Source organism: Crinia signifera, chromosome 6 (genome assembly GCF_055691185.1).
Source record: "Crinia signifera chromosome 6, ASM5569118v1, whole genome shotgun sequence".
In the NCBI taxonomy this organism is placed as follows: domain Eukaryota; kingdom Metazoa; phylum Chordata; class Amphibia; order Anura; family Myobatrachidae; genus Crinia; species Crinia signifera.
In genome coordinates, this window is record NC_139222.1 from 65,566,070 (window position 1) to 65,585,042 (window position 18,973).

General features: G+C 43.2%; 1 protein-coding gene across 4 annotated transcripts in view; it reads left to right on the forward strand.

The window, feature by feature from the left end:
- TUBGCP2 (tubulin gamma complex component 2) overlaps window positions 1–18,973 on the forward strand; it is a 63,259-nt gene that overhangs the window by 26,185 nt on the left and 18,101 nt on the right. For 3 of the 4 annotated variants that reach the window (XM_083146175.1, XM_083146173.1, XM_083146174.1), the window contains exons 2-10: window positions 6,910–7,069; window positions 8,291–8,419; window positions 9,651–9,824; window positions 10,090–10,249; window positions 10,407–10,614; window positions 12,520–12,719; window positions 13,892–14,081; window positions 16,393–16,538; window positions 16,958–17,138. In XM_083146175.1, the coding sequence (XP_083002301.1) occupies window positions 6,920–7,069; window positions 8,291–8,419; window positions 9,651–9,824; window positions 10,090–10,249; window positions 10,407–10,614; window positions 12,520–12,719; window positions 13,892–14,081; window positions 16,393–16,538; window positions 16,958–17,138 (1,538 nt within the window). In that variant the 5' untranslated portion in view covers window positions 6,910–6,919. Of the gene's footprint in view, window positions 1–5,720; window positions 5,941–6,909; window positions 7,070–8,290; window positions 8,420–9,650; window positions 9,825–10,089; window positions 10,250–10,406; window positions 10,615–12,519; window positions 12,720–13,891; window positions 14,082–16,392; window positions 16,539–16,957; window positions 17,139–18,973 lie in introns of all 4 variants that reach the window. The other variant, XM_083146172.1, reaches the window with a different exon arrangement.

The following is an 18,973-nucleotide window of genomic DNA, read 5'->3' on the forward strand; positions in this document are numbered from 1 at the left end:
CTCTTAAAGATGGGGGAACTTGATCTATTATCATGGATCTCATGCTGGCCACACTGTGCCCGAGTTTGATGCAGTGTCGGGCAACAGGCTGGTCACTGTGGCCACTACTCAGTCCCTGGTGGATCCCTGACCTATGTAGGGCCATACGCTCCTTAAAGGAGCATTGGGTTTTCCCCACATAGGTCAGTCCACAGGGGCAAGTCAAGGTATAGATAACATATGTTGAATGACAAGAGAGTGGGAATTTTATTATTATCTTCTTTCCAGAATGTGGATGACTGAAGGATGCCCCTACTGCCATGGATCGACAAGTCGTACAACCCAGGCAGCGGTAGCATCCATTCTTCCTACCCAAAAATGATGTAGTTGTTTTAATTTTGTCCCATCCCGAGATATCGTACTTCACTACTTGATCTTTTATGTTTTTCCCTCTTGTATAGCTGGGTAATAGCTGGGTGTTGAGTAGTAAAGGCAGATCTCTATCAGTAGATACTGCTGGCAAGAATTGTTTGGCTCTAGTGGTGTTAGTTTTACTAGAGGTACTAAATCTATTAACCCAAGGGATTTTATGTTTGGTTTTATCCTCTATCTCTCTCTCACTGTTCAATAAACTTAATACTTTATCTTTCAGCATATTCAGTTCATTCTGTGGGTACCCTCTTTCAATAAATTTGTTTACCATGGTGGTTAAAGCTGGTTCCACCTGTTCTTCTTTGGATGTTATCCTCCTCACTCGCAGCATTTGCGAATAGGGAAGCCCTTTACGTGTTGCCACAGGGTGGTAACTTTCATTCCTCAGGACCGTATTTCGGTCTGTTTCCTTTACAAATAGTGAGGTATTAATCACATTGTGGTCTAACTCAATTTTTACGTCCAAGAACTGGACAGCATACTCATCAAGGTAATATGTGAATTTAACCACACTATCAGAGCTGTTATGCTCTTGGAGCAGATCATGCAGCTGACTGGCATCCCCTTTCCAGAAAATCAGTAAGTCGTCTATATAGCGACGGTAAAAGAAGACCTCTGGTGTTAATGTCTTATTAATGAAAAATAAATTTTGTTCAATGTGGTGCATAAAAATATTAGCATATGCCGGGGCCACAGGGGACCCCATTGCACAGCCAGCCTCCTGTAAAAAAAATTTACTATCAAAAATAAAATAATTTCAGGTTAGTATCAACGCCAGCAACTGCATGATCAGCGCCACCGGTGGGCCACTGTAGTCTTCATTAGACAGAATGAATTGATGTACTGCCTCCACACCTGCCCCATGTGGGATGCAGGTGTAGAGGCTAGTGACATCTGCAGTACAAACACAGTTCACATCAGGTAGAGCAATGTTAGTTTGCAATACTTCAAAATCAATTAATAATGAGGTGGTATCCTTTAGATATCCGTCCATTTTCTGTATAAGTGGATTGAGTATGCTGTCTAGATAGATAGAAATGGGATGATAAAGAGATCCTCGAGCTGAAATTATAGGGCGGCCCGGCGGATGTTTACTATCTTTGTGTACCTTTGGTAGTACATAAAACAAAGGCACAACAGGAAAATCTACTTTTAGTGCACTACTCAATTCACTGGTAATATGGCCATCGCTCATTGCCGAATTAAGTAACTGATCAGAGTCTCCATAACGTCAGCTTGCATTAATTCCAATGCATCATTTAGTGCCTGGCTAGCTGCCATATTCCAAGCCTCTCCCACATAAACAGTATGGACCACAGATGTTGAAATATAGTGGTTTTTGCACTGGTATCCAACCAGACTTACCACACAGGGTGTGTGGGGTATTCCTGTATAAGCTATGCGGTGCCTTGACAGGTCTCTATCCAGGCATAGGACGCCACAAGAGTCCAATATGAAGCAAGGTGTGTGGTCCGGCACTCACTATCTTAATGGAGTTGTGCTGCGTTGCCTTCCCCAGGATTTGAAGTCCAATATGTAGCGTGGGAATGAGGGCGGCACTCGTCAGTCTCGTTTGATGCAAATAAAACGGCCTTTATTATCCGACGGCGTTTCGGGCTATCACCCGTTATCAAGGATATACAAAGTTATAATGACACACAATCACATTTATAGCCAAAGCAGAATCCACCCCCACAGTAATCAGTGCACAGCTGAACTTACCCGGTCCTCCGGCGTGCAGGCGCCATGTCCGGGTTGCGGAAGTGTGTTCCTCCTTACTGCCTTCCCCCTGGCAACAGAGACCGCCGGTCACAGTCCCGTCCACCCGGAAGTAGCATGTACAGGCAGTAAACTCCTCCGTCTTGCCGGCATATGCACAGCCTTCACCCAAGTCCCGGGACTTGCTGCGTTGCATAGCAACCACCAAACATTTAAAAGAACTGCAAAATACAAAAGGACTCCAGTTCATCTCAGAGTGAGAATGAATCATTACCATCTACTTCTGGGCAAGCAAGTGGCCCTTTAGGGGTAACCGACCGTGTCCCCCCAAATTTACCAACAGGAAGAGGACGAGGAGGTCGGGTCAAAACAAGAGACAAAACAAGATATTGTCCACCCCGCAAAGTAAAACATTAGTATTTAATTTATCAAATTCACCATTGACTGAATCAGAGAATGAGGTGCTCTCTATGGGACTCTCTTTCATCCCGACATGTAAATTGGATCCATTCCAGTGGAGAGTGGATACATATAAGTTTAATCGTTCCTGTGGATAAGACCAAGGAGGTGCCATCACAATTAAAGAAAATTATGCCGGCTTCTAAATTTGATCCAGTCTCCATGAATCCCTCGATCAAAACTTTTACAAGATTATTACATCAGATGGGAACGGAAAACCAGAAAACTGGATTACATCGCCAGAACCTAACGACACCCCAAAAAACCGCCTAGAAAGAATTATCACAGAGACATGACATCATAATCCGCAATGCGGATAAAGGCGGTGCAGTGGTCGTGCAAGATATAGGTGACTATAAAAATGAATGTTACTGTCAGCTGAATAACATTGACACCTATAGCCGCCTCCCTAAAGATCCAACAGGGGACTATAAAAGGGAGTTGGATCAGTTACTTAATTCGGCAATGAGCGATGGCCATATTACCAGTGAATTGAGTAGTGCACTAAAAGTAGATTTTCCTGTTGTGCCTTTGTTTTATGTACTACCAAAGGTACACAAAGATAGTAAACATCCGCCGGGCCGCCCTATAATTTCAGCCCGAGGATCTCTTTTTCATCCCATTTCTATCTATCTAGACAGCATACTCAATCCACTGGTACAGAAAATGGACGGATATCTAAAGGATACCACCTCATTATTAATTGATTTTGAAGTATTGCAAACTAACATTGCTCTACCTGATGTGAACTGTGTTTGTACTGTAGATGTCACTAGTCTCTACAACTGCATCCCACATGGGGCAGGTGTGGAGGCAGTACATCAATTCATTCTGTCTAATGAAGACTACAGTGGCCCACCGGTGGCGCTGATCATGCAGTTGCTGGCGTTGATACTAACCCGAAATTATTTTATTTTTGATAGTATTTTTTTTTTACAGGAGGCTGGCTGTGCAATGGGGTCTCCTGTGGCCCCGGCATATGCTAATATTTGTATGCACCACATTGGTGACACGCTACTGAGGAAGGACCTAGTGTCCGAAATGCATTTGGCGTGTTTTGCCTGATTTAAACCTCACGGACGCTGTTTATGCTGATATACAAGTCTCCAGCTTACCCCAGCTTCCGGACCTGGTGGAATTCTGTCACTTGGACCATCTTTGTCGCACTCCAGCCTTGCCCTGAGCATTTTATCTATATGCCTTTTAACTCTGCAAAATTGTAAGTGCACATCTTTATTAAAAATTCTATGTCTCAAAAGTTATGCACTATTTTTTGCTTCTGTGTCATTTCATATAACTTGGGAGGACCTTGCTATTGGAGGATTTGACCTTCTGAGGAATCTACCATTTGTGGAAACTTTTTTTGGTGACAATCCTGTGACTTTTATTTGTGTGACTTTTTGGTGTTTTATAAAAACACAGACATTTATTTGGGAACAGCATCCGCGCCACTTTTAACAGTTTTTACCCCTTGTTTGCCCATTTGTTTATATCTGGTGGTCGTTGAATGACACCCTAAAACTGTTTCACTGGCTGCTTTTGTGTTGTGCGCACCTAATCACTCAGCCTTTTTTGCCATACATGCACCACATTGAACAAAATTAATTTTTCATTAATAAGACATTAACACCAGAGGTCTTCTTTTACCGTCGCTATATAGATGACTTACTGATTTTCTGGAAAGGGGACGCCAGTCAGCTGCATGATCTGCTCCAAGAGCATAACAGCTCTGATAGTGTGGTTAAATTCACATATTACCTTGATGAGTCTGCTGTCCAGTTCTTGGACGTAAAAATTGAGTTAGACCATAATATGATTAATACCTCACTATTTGTAAAGGAAACAGACCGAAATACGGTCCTGAGGAATAAAAGTTTCCACCCTGTGGCAACACGTAAAGGGCTTCCCTATTCGCAAATGCTGCGAGTGAGGAGGATAACATCCAAAGAAGAACAGGTGGAACCAGCTTTAACCACCATGGTAAACAAATTTATTGAAAGAGGGTACCCACAGAATGAACTGAATATGCTGAAAGATAAAGTATCAAAAAATGCCACGGTCAAGTTTATTGAACAGTGAGAGAGAGATAGAGGATAAAACCAAACATAAAATCCCTTGGGTTAATAGATTTAGTACCTCTAGTAAAACTAACACCACTAGAGCCAAACAATTCTTGCCAGCAGTATCTACTGATAGAGATCTGCCTTTACTTCTCAACACCCAGCTATTACCCAGCTATACAAGAGGGAAAAACATAAAGATCAAGTAGTGAAGTATGATATCTCGGGATGGGACAAAATTAAAACAACTACATCACTTTTGGGTAGGAAGAATGGATGCTACCGCTGCCTGGGTTGTACGACTTGTCGATCCATGGCAGTAGGGGCATCCTTCAGTCATCCGCATTCTGGAAAGAAGATAATAATAAAATTCCCACTCTCTTGTCATTCAACATATGTTATCTATACCTTGACTTGCCCCTGTGGACTGACCTATGTGGGGAAAACCCAACGCTCCTTTAAGGAGCGTATGGCCCTACATAGGTGAGGGATCCACCAGGGACTGAGTAGTGGCCACAGTGACCAGCCTGATGCCTGACACTGCATCAAACTCGGGCACGGTGTGGCCAGCATGAGATCCATGATAATAGATCAAGTTCCCCCATCTTTAAGAGGGGGTAACCGTAATAGAAAACTATTACAAAAAGAGAGTAGGTGGATTTTCTTCCTACAGACCATTGCACCAAAAGGCCTAAACGAAAATCTGGGCCTACAATGTTTTTTGTAATCTCTTTACTGGTAATCTCTAGCTGTCCAATTGAAGCTTTATTAATTATTGTTATTTAAAACATTCTAGTAATAATATAAGCAGGCCGGGTATTATTTTAGCTTATTCGATACTATGCATAGATTCACCTACATTAATGTCAGCCTTAGTATACGATAGTAGCCTATATAATGAGAAGGTTTGTACCCTAGTTACACAAAAGCATATTATAATGTTACAACAGTGTTCCATTCTACAGTATAGCTCTAATACAGTTTTAATATTAACATTATGCAATGACTATTTGATTTGCATTCATTTTTAAATGTAATGTTTTACATATGTTTGTCTTTTGTATTTTGCAGTTCTTTTAAATGTTTGGTGGTTGCTATGCAACGCAGCGTAAGTCCCGGGACTTGGGTGAAGGCTGTGCATATGCCGGCAAGACGGAGGAGTTTACTGCCTGTACATGCTACTTCCGGGTGGACGGGACTGTGACCGGCGGTCTCTGTTGCCAGGGGGAAGGCAGTAAGGAGGAACACACTTCCGCAACCCGGACATGGCGCCTGCACGCCGGAGGACCGGGTAAGTTCAGCTGTGCGCTGATTACTGTGGGGGTGGATTCTGCTTTGGCTATAAATGTGATTGTGTGTCATTATAACTTTGTATATCCTTGATAACGGGTGATAGCCCGAAACGCCGTCAGATAATAAAGGCTGTTTTATTTGCATCAAACGAGACTGACGAGTGCCGCCCTCATTCCCACGCTACATATTGGACTTCAAATCCTGGGGAAGGCAACGCAGCACAACTCCATTAAGATAGTGAGTGCCGGACCACACACCTTGCTTTATATATATATATATATATATATATATATATATATATATATATATATATATATATATATATATATATATATATATATATATATATATATAATATATATATAGTCCAAAAGCCCGGCACTCCACGTTGCGCTACACAGCTGCCCAGGTGCCTTTCCAAACCCCACGGGTAAACAGCAGCCTCAGTACCAGAAGGTACTCGGGACGGCACTCTTGGGACTTCTCATTCAGGACAAAGACTGCAGACCACGGCAGTGTAAGGTGCTGACGTTTCGAAAATTTAATTTCGTTATCAAAGATGAAATTAAATTTTCGAAACGTCAGCACCTTACACTGCCATGGTCTGCAGTCTTTGTCCTGAATGAGAAGTCCCAAGAGTGCCGTCCCGAGTACCTTCTGGTACTGAGGCTGATATATATATATATATATTATGGCACACATTGTACTAGCTCTTACACATTATACCACACACCATAATGGCCATTACACATGATGGTATACACCATAATACCCATTACACATGATGGCACACACTGAAAACTCTGCGGCATGTCAGTGCAGTGGGGAGCAGCTTAAGTGCCACACACAAAAAGGGCACAGCGCATTTTGAGGTTTTAAAAATGGCCAGGGTGCGGCACCCTGCAAAAGAAGCTTAGAGGGAGCACTATCCATATCTAATGCCATTAATATCTTCATTGTGCTTCAGATTATTCACAATGAGTGAATTCCGAATACACCATGATGTAAATGAGCTCATTAGTCTTCTCCGTGTGCATGGAACTGAAGGAGCTGAGCTTTACACGGATCTCTTGCAGAAGAATCGCACCCCATATGTCACCACCAGTGTGTCTGCACACAGTGCCAAGGTAATCTACATGTGTTCTGCTCTCATTACTATCATGGCGAACAGTTTTGAAACTCTTCTTGAAATGCAGTTACCAATCTATACAGCCCGGAGCATACAATCCAAGTCCATACACCATTTTTGATATGTGCTTAGGAAATGAAAGCAATTATCTGATTATTTGCTGTGAACAACACTACAGGTAATGTAAAATGTGTCGATCTCTTGGATCCAGAAGCATTACAGAAAGATTACCATTACATTTAAAGTGGCAATCAGTTATAAGGCTGGTTCAGCCATCTAACGGATGAAATCCCATCTGTTCCTAGAAATTGACACCTATTACAGAACTCCCTACATTTGCTACAATTACTGTATAACCATTTACATACATGTACACCAGCACTCCATTTTAATGGGAATGAAGTGTCCTTAGTCCCTATGCCACAACCGTTATTTAATTGTATGTCTCTTCTATTCTGGCAGATGAGTGGAAAGGACGCAGAGGTCCAAATAGAGGGTCTGATTCAGACCTGATTGCTGTGCTGTGATCAGGGAAACGCCACCCTCCCAGAGTGACTCAATGCCCCTGGGCACGACAGCGAATACGTTCACAAGCATGCGCACAGGGGCAAAAACGTTCACAAATGCTTACGAATGGTATTCCCCCTGTTAGCAGCCAGACTTACTCGGTGCTGCAATGGCTGTGGGGAGAAGAAGGCTGCTTCTGACGTCAGTGTCCCTCCCTCCCAACAGCCGGACAATGCCTGTATTTTTTGGGGCACTCCCAGAAAACACAGACATGCCGCCCCAAACGCTAGCGCCAGGCACTTAACTTGCGAGCGACCATCGCTGGCTTGGTTCGCACAGACGGCTCATGCATGCGCACTGCATAACCCGATAATCTCCAAAGCTGCAAATTCTCAGAGCTGAATCAGGCCCAGAGTTCCCTATATGGAAATAGCGGGTGCTATGTACATGAGTAGATTATTTCGCCTTTTTTGTGCTTTTCCTGATGCATGTTTGTGATGCGTTCTCCATATATTAGCGACACATCATTATATTGTACCATGAACAAATGTAACTTCATCCTTTACTACAAAACCTTTTTTAAAGTTGCATTTCCTATGTTATTGTTAGGGGTAAGTATACATAGTTGTATACCTGGAACAAATAATACAGTATTGGTGGGTAGTTCTAGTGAGATCTTTCTTGTAGACTTGGATTGTCTTTTTTTCTATAGGTTAAAATCGCAGAGTTTTCTAGAACACCAGAAGATTTTCTCAAGAAATATGAAGAGTTGAAATCCAAGAACACGCGCAACCTTGACCCACTAGTGTACCTCTTCTCCAAGCTCACAGAGGACAAGGAGGTAAGGGGGCAATTTGAGAAAATACAATAAAACTGTGAAGCTTATTGGCTTCAAACAAAAGGACAGAAGTTTTATGCTTTATTGTTGTTCTCTTTAATAAAGGTCACAACAGTATTAAAACAGCCATTCTCTAGACTGAAGATTTTCTGCACTATAGAGTGTTCTCATCTGGGAGCTCCGCCCCTCTTTCAAACAAGCGGGAAATCTGATATGTTAAGTGCACTCCACTATCTGCTGACTACTAGTATTTCTGTAGTGCAGGTGATGGGGTATATGGACCAGATCATTTAACGTATGGAACACTACCTTTACATATAAGGGTGCCCTGATTCTAATGAGAGCAATGGTTCCCCATACATAGACTTCCTGCAGAACAGATGTGTTCTATGGTGATCACATATGTAACCTGGTATTCAGTTTACTTTGTCCTTAGCAGTTATGGGGTTAAAGGTGTATTCACCTATTCACCACTGGTGCAATAGTGTGTGTGTGTGTGTGTGTGTGTGTGTGTGTGTGGGGGGGGGAATTAAAATCCTTGCATTTAAATAATACAAAATAAAAAAATAATGTAAAAAAATGGCATGGGGGTCCCCCCCAATGAGCATGACCATCCCTGGACTCTAGGACCGGTCCTGTTCCCAATATACAGGGGGGAAAGAAGCAGGGGTACCCCGTATTTTGGATACCAGCACCGGTTAACAGCCATCAGGGTAATACCACAGCTGGGGGGGGGCACTTATTATTATATATGGTCCCGCGGGGGGACGTGGCGCAGCGGGTTTGGGTAGGCATCTGGCTTCAGGGCGGCATCAGCGGGGCTTGAGGTTGGTGTTCTCCTGCGTCTTCAGTCACTCTGAAGGCCCTGCTTATCCTTGTGGGAGATGAGCAGGAGCTTCTGAGCTGATAGATTGCAGCACTCTACAAACCAGATATGTGATCATCCTGATTATCTGATTGGCTGATGTACAGGTAATAAAACTTCAGTCCGATATGGTCCAACCATACACAACTTAAAATGTGTTCTAATCACTCGTACATTTATATTCTACAAACTCATTTTCACCGATAATTGGTGAGGTAGGTAAAATGTCTGCTTCCAGCACAATATTTGCCTTTATTCAATTTCTACTGCGATTCTTTTCCAAGTTTCTCCAGACAGGCATTTCAAGCTGAATAACACTACGCAGGTAGTTCTTCCTTCATACACTATTTGGTGTCTTTATATCCACAGACACTACAGTATTTGCAGCAGAATGCTAAAGACAGAGCTGAACTCACTAGTAGTAGTGCAGCTTCTGGCAGCCTCACAATCCCATCCAGCACATCCAAGATCTCCATACAGGAGCTGGAGGAGCTACGCAGGCAACTGGGAAGTGTAACCGCTTCAACGTCCAGTGGGCCACAGGTAATATATAGCTACGAAATCCTCATCTTACGTCCTAGACCAGGCATGGGGCAACTGTGGCTCTCCAGCTGTTGTGCAACTACAATCCCAGCATGCATTGCCACAGTTTTAGCATTCTCTAATACCAAAACGCTGGCAAGGCATGCTGGGACGTATAGCTTCACAACTTGCCCATGACTGTCCTAGACCTATTGGGCATTCAATTAGCATTAATTCTTTGTTTCACAAGTGTTTATGCCATTTGTGTTCCCTGCACTTCTAACAGCCTGTGGAGGTTCTACGGAAACATCTCCGAGAGAAACTGAACAAGAAGAATGATGGACAGCTCATCCCTGTGTTCCCACCGTGGGTGTATGAGCGAGCAGCACTGACCGGGGACTTCTTCTCCATCTCCAACATTAGCCCAGATGTCACCGTGCCAATAGGTATGTGTGCGCTTATAATAGGCAAATTGTTTATGATGTTACTACAGCTAATTTGTAATATCGTTCATGTTCTTAAACTTGGGCCTTGGTACAGTATATACCAGGTAACATGACTCATGTCAATGTATAAACTCCTTTTACTTCTCCCCTCGTACAGGGACGCTTCCGCTACCCGCTCAGGAGGCAGCTATAGTTGAAGATCTGCTTTACGTTCTGGTTGGTGTTGATGGACAATATATTACTGCCCAGTCCCTAGTGGGACATCAGACGCGCTCCTTTTCAGTAGACCCAAACCTGGATATGTCTATAAGGGAGCTTGTGAGCAGAATCCTGCCCGTGGCCACGAGCTACTCCACTGTGACCAGGTAACAGACCTTGCTGACAGGTTACTGAAAGAAGGTCTAAAAGTAATCATCTGTTATTATACAGTGTTTCTATGTGACGGTGATCAACTGGGCTTCCTAAGGCTGGTTTCACACACTCCGGCTCCTGCCGGACGGTGAAATCCCGCACGGCCAGGGAGCCGTGCCGCACACATTAGTTGTGAATGGACACTATTGTGTCCATTCACACGGGACGGCTACGGCCCGGCCGCACGGCTGCAGCCGGATCCCGCCACTGGAAGGGACGGCTGCCGGGCTGTGGCCATCCCCTCCATGATAAACCACTGTGTGCGGCACGGCTCCCCGGCCGTGCGGGATTTCACCGTCCGGCAGGAGTCGGAGTGTGTGAAACCAGCCTAATACCTCCGACAACCCTTAATGCACCTGAAGAGATCGCAAACATTCCATGTATAAACATTATTTCTGAGAATAGCACCTTCCCTAATTGGTCTGCCTGGGATTCCTAATGGAGACTTATATGTAGTCTTCTGTGTTTATTGGGAATTCAAATTGACATCTGAATGAGAAAAACAATTTAAAGAGAAAGTAAATCCCCAATTTTACATATATGAATGGATGTTTTTCATATATGTATAACAAGAGCTGTATATTGCCTAGTGAGTATTCTATATAAAAGTACACCAGAGTTTATACAAAACTAAATATGCACCCAATACTACATTTAGATCTGTAAACGGTTTCCGTCCTCATGATAGATTGGCTCTAGGTAGACTGTGGTTAGGTTGACACCTTTAAATTGTCAACATGGTCAACACAAGCAAAATGTCAACATAGATATGGTCGACACTGAAAAGGTAGACACATGTTTTTTAAGGGTTTTTTTTTGGGACCGACTTGATTCATTCTTTACCATCCAAGTGGACATAGCGTGAGAATAGAATAGTGCCCAAAGCGGTGAGTGCAGCGGTACATGTCGGCATAGACACGGAAGCCCATGAAAAGCACGTCGACCCTTTCAGTGTTGACTATGTCGACATTTTGCTTGTGTTGACCTGTCAATGTTGACCTTGAGTATGTTGACCATTTAAAGGTGTCAACCTACCCACTGTCGACCATTAGTGGTGAACCTAATGACAGTCGACGTAGAGTCAATCTATCTATGCCATAACCCTGTAAACCCTGGTGTTTATTTAGCTGCCTGCAGGACACGAGCATGTTCTCAATGTATTTTGCTTCAGTTTTTGGGCCCGATTCAGAGGGGAATACAAACCTGATCTTTTTCCCAGTTTAGCATGTGTCTTGTGAAGGAGGTCGCCGAGAGGAATTATTTGCAAAGTGACAGGCAGGCTCCATAACGGGGAGTGGCGGCAAAAACGCAGCAATGTTACAACCATTTTGAGGATATGTTTGAGGTGGCGACTGTGAACCCACATGCAGCTGCAATGGCTCAGGCGTCTTATTTCCTGCAGCCATGCTGTGCGTCCATAGGGCTACCCGGAACATCGGTAATCAACTGATCTGATCGGTAATCAACTGATCTGCAACGGATGCTGCATATATTTATATATGTATGCAGCAGCCGCTAGGATTTATACATTTGTCAGTGAGCATCTACATACAAACCCAGACTGCAGGGAAATTAGCATATTTTTTGCACAGTGGTTACACATTCACTGCTGCAACAGCATTAGTATATATCTATAAATCAGGCCCTTACTAGCATTTTGAGTTTACTGCTAAAAATGTTAGTGAAACACTTGTAATTAATGGTATTAGGCTGTACAGTGTAATCTACCTTAATGGTTCATATTGGATAAGTACACTGATGATGGTGAAAAACGAAATTGTTTCACGTGTGAGTAGCTGAACTACAGTATTGTAGATGAATGTATTCACTGTTCCATCCCTTCTCCTGCTACCGTCTAGATTCATTGAGGAAAAATCTTCTTTTGAGTATGGCCAAGTGAACCATGCCTTAGGCGCTGCTATGAGAATGCTGGTAAAGGAGTACATGATCCTTATTACCCAGCTGGAGCACCTGCAGCGTCAGGGTTTGCTCTCCTTGCAAAAGCTGTGGTTCTACATCCAGCCCCCACTTAGAACAATGGAAGTATTGGCATCTCTTGGTAAGTGGCTGTGATGTCAGTGCCATTTGTCTACTTGGCATATTTCTTTACTCTTGTACGTGGGTGGATGATGCTGTGGTTAGAAGCTTATTAGCAAAACAAGGATATTAAGGTTTTCTTGTTCAAATATAGGCTTGAACAATGTAAGTATTCTGTCCATTTTTGCCTTGTTTACCCAGATTTATAAGATCAGAGAATAGTTGGCTGTTAACCCCTTGAGTGCCAACATCTCTGAGCTGTTCAAAATATCCACTAAAAATGTGGGTGCAGTTTTTTTTGTTTGTTTGTTCATTTTGTTATTAGCTGATAATAGTGTTAAGATGGGAATGTTATGTTCAGCTTATAGAATAGCATACATTTTCTTATTAATTATTTTCCAAATGAATGTTTATACATCATTGACAAGGGTACTAGACTATAGCAATAAATCCATATATACACCAGTGATGGCTAACCTTGACACTCCAGCTGTTGTTGAACTACACCACCCAGCATGCCCTGCTATAGTTTTGCTATTTGGCTATTCGGAAACCGATGCAGTGCATGCTGGGATGTGTAGTTCAACAGCCAGAATGCCAAAGATTAGCCATTACTAATCTAATGGTATATACTGTTATAGTAATTAGCCATTACTAATAATAATGGTATATACTGTACAGTGTGCACTACATTTATTTATATTTCATTTAGGTGCAATCTTTCTAGTTCATCTTAAGGTGCCTATACAGTAGTGCAATTTGGGCACTTTTCATCCGATTCCGACTGATCAGTGCGATAAATCGGATGGAAAGTGTCAAATCACATGTATTTTGCCTCAGATTCCGATCTGATGTATGATCCTATGCGGATCGGAGCCGGAGATCAAAAGGGCTGCACTTTGTTTGTTGGATTCTGCAGCACTTGATGGGGTTGCATGCAATATATCGTAGACAATAAGACCCCTTAAGTTATATATCAAATGCAATCCTGCCACCTGGGAAGGTCCCATGCAGCTCAAGGGGGATTGTATGTGACTTCTCCCCTCAGAGAAGTTGCATTGTGTATGGGGACATTTAGACAATGAAAGACTGTCAATTTGTCAAATAGTTGCTATATTACCTTCCACTATGGCTTACAAATGTGTACAGATATATGCTGTATCAAATTGATTCTTTTTTTTCATTATTTCCCAGCCAGTTCATTGGATAAAGGGGAGTGTCTGGGTGGAGCCACCCTCAGCCTCCTGCATGACAGAACATTTGGTTACACAGGAGATACCCAGGCCCAGGAGTTATGTCTCTATTTGACAAAGGCAGCCAGTGCCCCATACTTTGAGATCCTGGAGCGGTGGATTTATAGGGGAATTGTCAATGATCCTTACAGGTAAAAATCTTTGGTGCTGGAATGGCTAAGCTACCAGTTTTATCAGCCAATAACTAAACGGTTCCTCAGATGTCACATGCTTGGCCCACCAAATGTTAATATTGAACGATCAAATTCCATTCTACTAAAACTTGATTGACAGGATGGAAATCCATTTTTCAGCTGTTGACCACAATGGCCTTTCTTTCTTTAATCACATGTGGGTAGGAAATGTAGGTTTTTGCCATTTGTTCATTCACTCACTGAAAAACTGTATGTGCCCAATATGATCTACGATGTGTTGGATGATCAGTAGTCTGGCAACAAGTTGATAAAACATTTCTTCCTGTATGTCCTGGGTTCATGCCATTCTAATGCTACTGAGCTGCGGAGGAGTTGTATATCTGGGCACCGTGTGCTTCTGTATGAGCAGTTACTAGCGGTAACACACACTCTGATTACATAATCTGAGAAGAAGGGTCGGCTGCCTTGTAGTTCTGCTTCCTGTGTTAAGATGCCCACACACGCGTCGATCCCGGCGTGCGTTGTGGGCTTAACTAGCACACATCGCATCGTATGCCTTGTACATATGATGTGCATGTGATGCGATGCTATGCTATAAAAAGCTAGTACAAAAAGTATGTGCAGCACATACTTTTTGTACTGTGCAATGAGGTGCCGCGGGAGCGCGCACCCCATCGCATAGCATCGCACCGCCGGGATCGGTGCGTGTGTGGGCTCCTTAAAGGTGCCCACAGACGCATCAATTATTGAATGCGTTTTGTACTTTTTAAGCACAAATTGCATCTTATGTACAATTATTGGATGGTGTTTATGGGCTTGTGCGATGCACGTTCCCGGGAGACCGATATTGTATGTCTAAAAAAGTACGTGCTGCACGTACTTTTTAGACTACATCTGAAATTTAACATTACAAACATGGGTTCATCACATCACATCGCATCGCATGCATCCAAGTGCACATCTCATAGCAAGCTGGAAGAAAAATTGTATAGAACCATTGTACAGGCAAAAACGCATAGCACAGTACAATTGTAGTGTCTGTGGGCACCTTAAGGCATCAGCAAAGGAATTAGACAGGACCAGTACACAGTTAGTTTGGACAGTTAGATAGTAACAGATCACATCTATAGTATTGTTGCAGGCCCTCCAGCAAAATTTGCAAGATACTACTACATAGTCTTACTATAAGGTACGCATTCAGTTAATAGAAAAATAATAGACTGTTCACCAAAGATATTCATTGGCCTAAAGAGCCCATTGCTTGGATGAAACTAGTCATTTTTTTACAAGCTTCCAGCTATACACAAGAGGGTAACAAAGCTTCCAACAATGATTGACTACTGTATGTCTTTTCCAAAGATAGAGGTGGAGGATAGAGATTCTGATTCAGTATAGAGAAAAACAACCGAGTGGGCTTTGGTGGGGATACGGTCAACAGTCATTAGGTTGACATACCGCAAGGTCGACATGGGCCTAGGTCGACATAGCCTAGGTCAACAGTCAAAATGTCAACATGGGGTTTTTCACTGTTTTTGAGTCGACGTGCCGACAGGTGGTATTTCATGCCCTACCATCCACTAGGTCGTGATGGTAGTATAAATTAGTCTGCCGAGCTCAGAGAGGCACTGTGCCCGAAGCATGGCGAGGGCAGTGAACCATGTGAGGGGACGCTGTGCACTTAATCCTGTGTCCATGTCGACTGTGTTGACATTCGGGTAAAAAAAAACAGTGAAAAACCCCATGTTGACCTTTTGATGACCTAGACCATGTCGACCTAATGCTTGTGTCGATCATGTCAACCTTGCAGTATGTCGACCTAGTAGTGTCGACCTAATGACTGTCAACCATAAAATCCATACCCCTATGGTGAACAATCTCTCCTATATAGTAATACATAGTGTTCCCGCTAGGCTGTTTTAGCGGGGCACTGCGCCCTGCCCGATTTTTAAAGGGCAAAATGCGCCCTGCCCCTCTAGCAGCACCCTGCTAAAACAGCCTGGTGTCTGCCCGACACACCGCACGGGGATGCCCGGTTCTTCCCCGGCAGCACAGCGACTCCAGCGGGGCCGGGCTTGCCCCCTTTGGTGACGGCGCTGGCCAGGCCTGCCCCCTTTGATAACGGCGGTGGGCGGGCCCGCCACTTTGATGACGTCGTGGCCCGACGTCATTAAAGCTGATAGTAATATTTATATAAAATCATAAGAAATAGGAAATAAAAAATAACTGTCCCAAATGAGTTTACAGTCTTTGATCTTACAACTATGTTTTTTTGTTTTTACTCTGGTCCCTTTTTATTTGGCTAACACAGTGAATTCATGGTGGAGGAACACAAGTTGCAGAAAGAGAAAATCCAGGAGGATTATAATGACAAGTATTGGGATCAACGATACACCATAGTACAACAGCAGATCCCGTCATTTCTGCAGAAAGTGGCAGACAAGATTCTTAGTACAGGTAACCGGAGAGGATACAGATAGGATCTGAATTTGAAAGCATTTATTTGTGTTTTCCACTAAAGCCTAAGGTCCATACACACTGGGCGATTATGCCCAGCCTGTATGGACAGCGATGACCCCTGCTCGGCGCTGTCAGCGGGGGGCAGAGTCGGATGGCTTTGCATAGCGGAGAGCTATGCAAAGCTGTCCACAAAAATACCAGCAGATGAGCGGCTTTCCCAGCGATGATGCGGGAGTGCACATTACCGCTCATCGCCGGGCCGTACACACTGGGCAGCTTTGAGCTGAAAACTGCTCAAATGTGGTGTTTTGAGCGGCTTTTAGCTCAAAATCACCCAGTGTGTATGGTCCTTATAAAGCAAGAAGTTGTGTCTCTGTATAGTCTATAGATAATTATTTTATCTTTTTGTTATTCAGGAAAATACTTGAATGTGGTCCGAGAGTGCGGCCATGATGTTTCGTGTCCAGATGCTAAGGAGATTATCTACACCCTTAAGGAACGTGCCTATGTGGAGCAAATTGAGAAAGCTTACAGTTATGCTAGTAAAGTGCTATTGGATTTCTTGATGGAGGAAAAGGAGTTAGTGGCTCATCTCCGGTATGTGAACCTGCGTAGTAATACCATGGCCAAATGTAATAGCCTGCAATAAATCCCGCACCTTTGGTTTCTCGCATTTAGCCCCATTTCTTAGTTTCGGCTTGTTAAACTTCATGATTCCTATATTTATTGTTCAAAATCCAATTATACCAAGTCTGTAAGATGAAGGTTAAAGCTTGCGGAAATAGGAATCGAGTTTACCTAGTCGTGTTTGGGGAGCCCATATATTTTTGACCAAAGTTATGCTAAGTACTTTAATTTTGCTCTTTTTGGGGTTTAATAACAAAGATGGGAGTTCTATTAAAGATGTGATGTTGCTATGGGCAACTTATCAGTTCTATCTATTATCTTCTAGAAGGTGCTAAATAATTATAAGTACAATCTGATTGGTTGCTATTGGCAACATCCCATCTTTAATAGAACTCCCATTTTAGTAAATAAACCCCTTTTAGATTGCAGAGTTTGTTATAATTATACTCCATCACATTCACTTTTAGAATAGTGGTTGGACTTACTAAACAACCTTTTAATATATTTGCAGTTTTGGCTTTTGGGTGTGTAGTTAGTGCACCTGCTTTAAAAATACATTGTGAATGCTAGGGTGGACAGGAAAGAAGCAGTTACAAGAGATGGTTAGAAAAACAGAGTGTAAAAGGGGACGTAAAGTGATAGAACTGATAGAAATGACTTAGAACAGGGTTAGGCTGTCGCGCATGCCCTGCCAGTTTTGCTTTTAGGCAAAGTAAGCTGTGGCAAGGTATGCTGGGGTGTGCACTTCCACAGCATCACTGTAGTGCACATTGCTAACACCTGATTTATCGCTGTCATACATCTCCAGCCTTGATTCTGAGATCCAGTGGGAAATCAGGATTTTGTGACATGGTTAATATTCCTGATTCTCCAACCCGGCCATGGGGGATCATGACATTGCCCAGATAAATCTGTGATGTACTGTATGGGGGCCAGAAGAAAGTGGGGGAAGATATGAGAGGTATATAGTGGGGGAATTATAGTGGATAAATATTGATTTTGGTCAGCTACAGAACCAGTACTAACCCTAGAACATGTGCATAATTTTTCAGGCAGCAATTTCAAGTTTGTATTTTATTCCCCCTGTATGTGTTCCATAGTTAATCATAGTTGTCCTGGATTAAAGGGATATTATGGGAAGCCTCTTACTGTGCTTCACCCATGATAACATTTCTTCCAATGAGCAGTACCTATGTTAAAGAACAAAATGTGAACCGCGAAACCAGTTAAAGGTGCTGTATATGGGATTGTGTAAAGCTCCCTGTTATGTGGGTAGAGAAAAAAGAAAAGGTATACAGCGCTTGGGTTAGTCTGAATGATGACCAAACACGAATATGATCTAAAAATACAAATACATTTTTCTCTTTCAATGGTCCTGGTGACACAGCTCAACACTGGGATGTAGGAGAGTCCGAAGGAGCCAGGCACCTATCCTAAAGCTTTTAGAGGGTAGGCTCCTCCCCTACTGCATCCCCAGACTCTTCAGTTCGTGTTAGGTGCCCACTGGAGTGGGTGCTATTCTAAAGAGCTGCAGGAGCAGCTGAAGAATTAGAGTAGTTAGGGGAATTTTATTATTTTATTAATTGTACTCTAGCTAGGTAGGCACAGTGTGAGGATTCTCATAGTGAATCCTCACACTGCTAGCGCAGCAGGAGCTGACAGAAGCGCGTCCTGTCAGCTCACTGTGCACAAGGGAGACGCTGTCTGGCCTCCCTGTGCAGCGCTTACAGCTTCTTTTAAGAAGCTGCCTGGGCTCGGGAGTGTCCTGAAACCGGCTTCACGTTTAGGTGGGGATCATGGGGGAC